General features: G+C 43.6%; 1 protein-coding gene across 1 annotated transcript; it reads left to right on the plus strand.

Moving 5' to 3' along the window:
* Positions 1-1,621: 1,621 nt before the first annotated feature.
* Positions 1,622-9,381, plus strand: LOC118234302 (CXADR-like membrane protein). The gene is made up of 9 exons (XM_035430744.1): positions 1,622-1,759; positions 4,774-5,034; positions 5,538-5,819; positions 6,353-6,406; positions 6,563-6,604; positions 6,905-6,997; positions 7,464-7,514; positions 8,471-8,520; positions 8,839-9,381. The coding sequence occupies exons 1-9, from the start codon at positions 1,684-1,686 to the stop codon at positions 8,968-8,970; spliced, it is 1,041 nt and encodes a 346-aa protein (XP_035286635.1). The 5' UTR covers positions 1,622-1,683; the 3' UTR covers positions 8,971-9,381.
* Positions 9,382-9,811: the final 430 nt, after the last annotated feature.

Below are 9,811 nucleotides of genomic sequence, written 5' to 3' on the forward strand. Positions count from 1 at the left end.
TTTATGACAGTACATTCATTAATATGCTATAACAGCTTCATGACTGTGCATTTATTAATATGCTATAACACATTTCTGACTGTACATTCAATAATGTGCTATAACAGGTTTATGACTGTGCATTTATTAATATGCTATAACGTTTAAGACTGTGCATTCATTAATATGCTATAACATGTTTATGACAGTACATTCATTAATATGCTATAACAGGTTTATGACTGCATTTATTAATATGCTATAACACATTTCTGACTGTACATTCATATATGACAGTGTATTCATACACATGCCATAACACACTGTATTATTGGGTTAATTGTTTATATTTTGGCGCAGGTGTGCAGAACCAAAGCGAGGTCGAATACTGCTTGGCTCAGAAGCCTCAGAGCTCTGGTGGCACTGACGCCTCAGCCTTCGCTTTCGGTCTCAACGGCTAACTTCCCTCCCCCCCCCCCCCCCAGATACGTAAGATACGTAAATTGCATTTTCATATTTATACAGGTGATCTTTTATATAGAGAGATTTTCAAAGGTAATACAATATTATACTTTTACAATAATAACAATAATTGTTGTTGCTGTTATGGAATATTGTCTGCAAAAACAACAAAATGCTTGCATTACTTGAAAATGTCTTATTAAACAGTATCACTTCTCCTTTTCTTTGAACTTTTTCTTCTCATTTTAGTCTGTTGTTTTTAGCCATTTTAGCCATAGTCACATGTTTGTGATCTCACACCTTAAAGGGTTAAATATGCCATCCTTAGTCAAACCAAATCCTTTCACTGCGTGCACTTAGATTCTCTCACTCTTTGTTCTGTGTTCAGTTGCGTGAAGACCATAGCCTGTGTGCAATAAATATTTGTCCTTAACTGACTTGCAAGTAAGCACAAGTTTAATCATTTTTGTTTATTCAGTTTTGCATCATTAAAACTAACTCCCCAAATGGAGTTTATGAAAAAAATTACTACTTTTATTTGGTAGGACAAGAAGCTAAGGATTAATGTTGATTGATTCACAGCTACGGAGCAATTTGCACGTTTGCGTTTATGATGTCACAATAGCGCTTGAAACGTTCCATGAGACACCTGGTAATGGTTCATTCTGGGGGGTGAAATGCTGGCTCGGCTGCATATCTCACTCACTGAATCGTTCATGTCATGTGAGATTGCGGTTTTCCCCGTTTGCTTGACCTGACTCATCTCACTGTGATTTCTGCACTGACGAATCGCATCTGACTTTTATAAACCTTGCGGGTAACGGCTTAGCTTAGGGGGTGCTGGTGAGTGGTCAGAGGCCTTTTTTCCCTGCTGTCCGAATCCCTTCCTTCCCTGGGCGACGCCCCGGCCCACCGTGGCAACGCCCTGCTGAGCGGTCGCCCGCGACAGGCAGGGGCACAGCCCGGATTCGAACCCGGGCCGCATGCATGCTCCTGCACGGCACAGCGACAAAAAAAAAGACACAGAACGTTTGCTAATCTCATTCAGCCTGCAGAGCTGACGACACTTCCCTTCTGTCAAACTTCTCTCTAAGAACCACACGAGCACGTCAACCCCCCCCCGCCCCCGCCCCCGCCCCCCCATTAGGAAACAGGCGCCACATGCGGCCCCTCAGAGATCGCCGGAGGAGAAGTTTCTGCGCCGCAGAGATAGACGGCCACCGTCGCCAAGCGCTCTAAAAAATGAGGGCCGCCAACTCCGCTAGAGCTTTCTTATTTTTACAAATTATTCTCTCCTCGTTTGCGAAGACCCCGACGGGTGAGTGCCTGTTTTTCGTTTCACGCGTCTGAAATTGCACAACCAGAGGATTCGTTACGAGCATTGTTATTCAGATAATAGAACAGTTATTTTTATCTCTATTTCGCGTTGACTTTTTTTTCAACATGAACAGACTGGAAAACCGTTTTTAGCACATATACAGTTCTTGTTTTTATATATATATATTTTGTTTAGCCTTATTTAACCAAGATAGACTCACGGAGGTGGAAAATATGTTTTTCATGAGTTGCCTGTGCAAGACAGGCAGAAAAAAATACACCACACAAAATTACAGACACACAACATACATCAAAATACAGCATACAGCACGCTGAATTAAATTCATAATCATGGACATGGCACCAAATTGAGTGCTATGTGGCTATGTGACTGCCTCTAGATCCTTACTCATAGATTTAAAGATGCCCAAAGAGACCAGATCAGAAAGTTTCAAATTGTATTGTAAATATATTCCAGGTGAAGCAAGCAGAATACGTGAATGACCTTTAACCCTACTCTGTACGGACGTTGGGGACAGACAACAATAATAAACCGTGAGAACGAAGACAGTGACCTCCAGCACACCTAGAAAGGATCATACAAGCGGCCTTATGTCATACTGAATGTACACATAGAGCCTGCTGAAGGTGCCCTTTGCCTCAAGGTTATTGTGGTTTCCCTCCAGTCAACAGTCAGTTGTGGCCTGGAAACAAGGTGTGGGGAACTGTTGAGCCAGTCAGTGACTTGAAAGCAAAGTGCTGAAGCATTTTTCAAAAAAAAAAAAAAGAAAGAAACAGCAGACTCAGTACCAGAGTTTAAAGTGGGAAATCTCCAAGATTAGGATTATAGCATAGCTGAACCTCAAAGTTTGTGTGGGTGGGTTAGAGTGTGGATTAACCCCAGTGTGGGTGATGGTGGGTCACAGTGTGGATTAACCCCAGTGTGAGTGAGGGAGGGTTAGAGTGTGGATTAACTCCAGTGTGGGTGAGGGAGGGTTAGTGTGGATTAACTCCAGTGTGGGTGAGGGAGGGTAAGAGTGTGGATTAACCCCAGTGTGGGTGAGGGATAGTTAGAGTGTGGATCAACCCCAGTGTGGGTGAGGGATAGTTAGAGTGTGGATCAACCCCAGTGTGGGTGAGGGAGGGTTAGAGTGTGGATTAACCCCAGTGTGGGTGAGGGATAGTTAGAGTGTGGATCAACCCCAGTGTGGGTGAGGGATAGTTAGAGTGTGGATCAACCCCAGTGTGGGTGAGGGAGGGTTAGAGTGTGGATTAACCCCAGTGTGGGAGTGAGAGGGTTAGAGCGTGGATTAACCCCAGTGTGGGTGATGGTGGGTCACAATGTGGATTAACCCCAGTGTGAGAGTGAGAGGGTTAGAGTGTGGATTAACCCCAGTGTGGGAGTGGGAGGGTTAGAATGTGGATTAACCCCAGTGTGGGTGAGGGAGGGTAAGAGTGTGGATTAACCCCAGTGTGGGTGCATCCTAGTTGGGAAATGTCATGTCTTTTTCAGATAAAGAGGAAGTTTCAGTCATACAGGAAGTGGGTTGGCATATGGGATAACTCAGACTAAAAGGTCATGGGGGATGGAAGGGAAGGGGGGGGGGGGCATTTCCTCTCATGCCCTTCATAAGTGCGATGGCAGAATGAACCATCATGAAAATAAAAACTGGCACAGCTAGTAAGAGCTGTCAGTCCCACACTGGCATGAACCAATCATTGAGCTGATTGTAGCCCCACCACCCAGTACAGGGTTAGTGATACACCAGGGCTTAACTCCGTATGGTATAACACCACAAGTTAGTGATCAGAATGTTCTCAGCTGAACATTCTAATGCTGATGTAACAATCACTGCTGGCGATTGAAAGCAGTGGAGCTCTAGAACACCGACTTGGAATTTTGAAAAATAAAAAAAACATTCTAAAAAAGCACTAAGAAAGGTGAAGGAAGTCAGCTCAGGAGGGATGAATATTTGGAAGGTGTTTGTGGGAAAGCCTTCAGTAGCAAGGGAGAGGAGCAGAGAAACAATAGTTTGACCTTTTATTTATCATAATTTCATAGTTAAAATAACCCCATGCGTTCAACCTTTCATACATTTGTTTTGTAAATGGAATATTCACATTTTCAGTTCATACTGTTCATCATTCATGGTTAATGTGGCATTAAGTCTAAGTCAGTCCTGCTCCTGTAATGGCCTGTTGTGCACTGATGCTCAGAATCTGCCACCACATCTTTCAATCTCTCAATTGATATTGATACCTGATATTGGAAATCCAATGATAAGATATTGTGCCATCCTGCTGGGGTGAAACAGTCAAACCTGCCCTTCATTTCACCCTTCAAATTAAATATTATCCTTTATGTAGAAAAATAATGGACGAAGAAATATATGTTCAAGCTGATTATAAAATCTGCAGTTATAAAATACATTAGAACTGCTTAATTATGCAGTTATAAACTACTTATAGGATGGTATAATGATAGCCTGTTTAGTACAAATACTACAAATTATTTCTTCATTTTTGTTTTATATTGATTTTACATATTACATTTTATGCCAAAAAGAGAGATTGTTGCGAGATGTTGCCTTTATCAATTCAGCGTTTCCATAGTTTGTGCAAGTACCTTATCTGACCCAGATCTGCATGTTATCCTCCTCCCCCTTGCTACTGCGAATAAAAATTTAAAAATAAACCTTATCTCTAGATCCTGTAAAATTTTAAATCACCCCTGTTTATCACTGAGAATTTTCAGGGAGCCATTTTACTCATGTGACCACGTAGTCGTGCAAAAAGAAGAATTTTATTCTGAATTTTGGTCAAAATGGATGTTCTGCGCTTCAGCTGTCAGTGATAGGTGGGACTTGAACGCATCGAAAAGTATTTCCCGTAAAACACCTGACTGAGCCCTGCATGTTCTCGTCCTCCCTTGCTCCCCGACACCCGCACTCCCCCCACACTCCTCCCCACTCTCATTTTCTCCCCCCCCCCCCCCCCCCCCCCCCCCCCCCCCAGTGAGGCTTTCCATTCCCGAGGGTCATTACATGATCCTGATCTGCCCTGGCCACGAGCCCACAGACTCCGCCCCCCCGGAGTGGAGAGACGGGGACGGACGGGTCCTGGCCACCAAGCAGGGGCACACGGCAGCCAGCGCTAAAGCGGGCAGGTACAGCCTCCTGACGGACGGCTCCCTCTTCGTCAGAGACCTCCAGCCGGGGGATTCCGGAGAGTTCCGCTGCGGCGACCAGGTGGCGGCCGATGTGGAGGTCCTGACAGGTGAGAGGGCCAGGTGTGTGCAAGCTGCAGCCGGGGCGTTAGGAACCACCAGTCATCGTACATCCTCACATCGGTACCGCACCACACACACCCGGGATCTCAAAACCCAGTCCAGAAGGGTCCGCAGCAGCCGGGATTACGTGCTTCCCGTCGATCAGTGGCCAATTAAGGCCTTGGGGGGGAAAAAAAACAAAAACAAAAACGAGGAGTGGTCAGGCTCTTGAAGCCAGTCGATAGCTTTAGTTAAGCGATGGAGTGTTAGTTACTCCGACTGACACGTCAGTGGAGTCTCACTTAAATGTGAGTGATGGTCCGTCATTTTAAATCACAGGCGAGTCTTGGTCATCCACTTGAATTGTTATTAGTGCAATCTGAGTTACGCACGACAGTTTTGCTGCAGTGACTGCCAGTCGCCTCAGTCACATTTCATTCACCTGTCAGTCGCCTCAGTCACATTTCACTCTCCTGTCAGTCACCTGTCGGTCGTGTGTCTCGATCCTCAGGTGAAGAGTACGCGGTCAGCGCCGGCAGAACCGTGCTGCTCCCCTGCAAAGTCACCGACAAACAGAAACAGAAGTGGACGTTCCGGAAGAGCAAGCGTTCGGAACGCCGGACCGTCTTTGTCAGGTTTCGGAACGGAACGCTGAGGAAGGAGGCCGAAGACCCGCGGAACCGCCTCTCGCACACGAAGGATAACTCGCTCCACATATCCGACCTCCGGCCCAGCGACGCGGGGGAATACTGGTGCAACGGCAAAAAGGCGGCCGTTTTAACCGTGAGGACAGGTGAGCCCTTCTTGCCGAAGTTTGGGGGTCACTGTTCCACATCATACCCCCTTTCGGCCAGCAGCCCTCCTTTTTTTTTTAACCGTTTAAGGTGTGAGATCACAAACCTGTGGTTAGAATGCTCTCAACCGAACATTCTGATTGATGCCACAATCGCTACTGGTGATTGCAAGCACTGGAGTTCTGGAACACTGACGTGGAATTTTGAAAAAAAAAAACATTCCGAATGGCCTTCTCTCCGAAGGGTTAATCTAGTCACAGCACGAATCTGCACATTCTTCCATACCACAGCGACAATAGACTCACCAGATACGCCATTGCATTCGTCCTAGAAAATGAACTAAGGCGCTTCACAAAGTGAACTAATGCAGCGATAGATGTTCCCTACTGTGATACAGCACTAGACACTGTTGTTACCAGTCGCGTCTTCCTGGGTCTGAAGAATCTGTCTGAACCTGAATCTTTCTACGCTCGTGTTCACAAGCAAGCTGTGTAACTGTTCCTGGCTCGCTGCTGTCTTTCCTGTTCCTCAGAGAATCCAGATTACACAAATCGAACTGCATTTACAACTGAGGAGACTGACACAGGTATTTATGTAAGCCATGATGTACAACACATCTCTCTCTCTTTCTCTCTCTCTCTCTCTCCCTCCCTCACAATACAATAAATCGAAAGTAACAATGGATAATTCTATCAGCGGAACCCATGCATACGTATCAATTTGCTAAAATTTGTTTTTTCAGAGACAGACGTGCCTGAAAATGACGATTCGGACCATGACAGCGGTGAGACTTCTTTGCCCGTTGGCATCTACCACTGAATCCCAGGTTGCCTTCTTACTAAAGGTCATTTAACCGAGTACTCTCCAAGCAGAATTTTGGTTTGGTTCATTCCAGAACAGTGGGAAGTTTCTAGGGACATGCAATGGTCCTACAAAAACTGATAACAGAACTAGAATTCCCAGGAGTTCCGGAATTTTCAAAGAGGACTTGCAAGCCTTGTAAGCTGTAAAAGCACTGTACATTTTTATTGTGCATTAGAATCTTACTGGCCATTTTTGTTTGCCCCCCCCCCCCCCCCACCAGTATCGACGGCTGTCCTCATTGGCTTGGGCGTCCTCATTCTTCTGGCCGGCTTGTTGATCTTTCTGGTGATGAACAGGAAGAGGAACAGGAAAGGTACGGTATGATGACACACTTGAGGACGTAAACATTCCACACAACATTTCCACAGCGTCAGTCCAGCTTCAGTCGGGGTCCTGGGGTAGGGAAACTCAGGGTGCCTCAACCGACCCCAATAGATTAGCCACACCTTACCCTCATAGTCACAGTCTTAAGTGTCTGAATCTCATTCTCGCTGATGATGCTGGGGGAAAAATATGAATATATAGATATAATTCAGTGCTCTTCAGGGCCTCTTCACTGCCACTGAAAGCTGTTATCAAAAAGAATGAATGTTGTATTATATTTCATTGTTTTCTTATTCCTTAGTGCAGGAATAAGAAGTGCAGGTTTGGTATCGTTTGGAAACACAGAAGCAGTTTCAAATTTTATCTCATCTGAAGCCTTCAACGCTCAGGTCCTCACTTTGTTTAGTGGACTAAGGATTTGTAATTTCTGGAATGTCGTATTTAATCCGGCTCAGGAGACAGACGGGGAATCGACCAGCTTGACTCCATGGGACCGGCTGATGGGGGTAAATTCTCACACACACACCATAATTCCACTGATAGGAAGGAATATGTTGTATACACTGTGGAGTATTGCAATGGCTAAAATTCTGAGAACGGTCTGTTGAAATAGTCCTGTCCTTGCGTCAGTAGTGAAGGGGTTGGGCTTTTCGCATAGAGCACATTGTAACACAATTATTATCTAATTATTATTAATTATTGTTAATGTAACACAGGCCTAGCTAAACTAATGTAACACAGGCCTGAACATGCTAATGTAACACAGACTTGGCTATGCCAATGTTACACAGACCTGAATATGCTAATGTAACACAGGCTTGGCAATGCTAATGTAACACAGGCATAGCTAAACTAATGTAACACAGGTCTGGCTATGCTAATGTCACACAGGTCTGGCTATGTTAATGTCACAGGTCTGGCTATGCTAATATAACACATGTTTGGCTATGCTAATATAACACATGTTTGGCTAAGCTAATGTAACAGAGGCCTGGCTATGCTAATGTAACACTAGCTTGGCTATGCTAATGCAACACAGGCCTGGCTATGCTAATGTAACACTGGCTTGGCTATGCTAATGCAACTCAGGCCTGGCTATGCTAATGTAATACTGGCTTGGCTATGCTAATGTAACACGGGCCTGGCTATGCTAATATGACGTAGGTTTGGCTCACACGCTGCCCCTGTCGTGGAGATTTATATTAAAGTTCAGAGTAGTACAAAAGAATACAGAATCTTGTGAATTACATGGCAGGCACTGAGATTATACCCAAACACGTACGAGCCTGTTAAAGCCAAATTGCTTCTATTAAATAAATATGTTAAAATGTTTGAATGTATATTTGATTAACTGGTTATGCAGCAACTAGGTTTCATCTGAGATATTTACAAAATGCATGATAAAATAAATTATGTACAAAGATTTAAAAAGTTTAAAAGTCAGTGTTCTTCCCTCATGTAGCCAGACATCCTGTTACCATGGCTACTGAAGAACCACAGAACAAAACACAGGTGAGTACAGGTCACCTGCTGGGTATTTTACGCTGCGAAGAACTTACTTTGTGAAGAAAACCCTCTTGAAATGTGAATAGAATTTAAAAAATCCACCTGTTGCCTAATAATGTATTTGTTACCACATACACTTTAAATGCACCTCTTACAGATATACATTTGTGAAGAGTAATTATTGGCCATCATTAGTAGTGTTGAATTATCTGTATCGACAATACACGCAGTCTTGATTCATTTTCATGAAACTGCAAATTGAGTCATTATGAATATGAAATTGTGATGGCGGAGCAATTGTTCAGTGTTCCTCTGTGTTTCCAGGGAGACCCCACGATCGAAGCAGGCGACATTCATTACGCCTCTCTGGGCCGTCAGAACTGGAGAGAGAGGCCGCACACTCAGGGCGAGAGACACCATGTGATCTACTCCACTGTGGCTGGAGGGCCAGTTTAGTCAGAGGAGGACAGCACTACGTCCTCACAAAACAAAAACAACATCCTAACAAAACGATAACAACGTCCTCAATGCACTGGAGTAAACTATTCCTCTGACTGCACTGGTCATGTAATGGAGTATTTCAAAGTAATGTAACATTTTAGATGATGGTAGAATTGTATAACTCTTATTCAGAATTTTCAGTGAAGCATGTTACTTAAGTGTTTCAAAATAAGCATTTGACCTAAGACTATTTCATTTTCATACAATCTTAAGTAAGCGCCACCTGTAAGATGTACGAATTGTGGAGGTGAAGTTCGGCTCATTATACTATTTATAAAATCAAAGGTCTTAAATGTCATATAGAATGAAAAGCAGTACTGGATCTACATAGCTGTAATGACATTAAATACATGACCTTAATTGAAATATTCCTGTTTTGTTTCTGCATTTTACATGGATATTAATGTATTAGCTGTCCATCAATTTATTGAAATGTTTTCAAGTCAATGCTATTTGATCACCCAAACATTTCAGCTTAATCCAATTGTTTGCACCTTTTACACATTGTAAATACATTTGTAATTAAGGACAATAATATTGCCATTATAAATAACACATTCATGAGATAGTTCAGTTTGATTTCTCCTGGAGGAACAGTTTCATTATGTTTCCTTCTGTGAAAAAATGCATGCATTATTACAGGCACATTATTAATCTTATTGTCATTATGCCCTCAAGCGACCACTAGAGGGCGCCCACTACCGTTTCCGAGTTTTCCTGTCTCATTGTGTTCTCTGATTGGTTCTCGTTATTGCAGTGTATTATGTATGGGCTTTTGGTTGTTGCACGTGTATAG

The sequence above is a fragment of the Anguilla anguilla genome, chromosome 8 (assembly GCF_013347855.1).
Source record: "Anguilla anguilla isolate fAngAng1 chromosome 8, fAngAng1.pri, whole genome shotgun sequence".
NCBI lineage: Eukaryota > Metazoa > Chordata > Actinopteri > Anguilliformes > Anguillidae > Anguilla > Anguilla anguilla.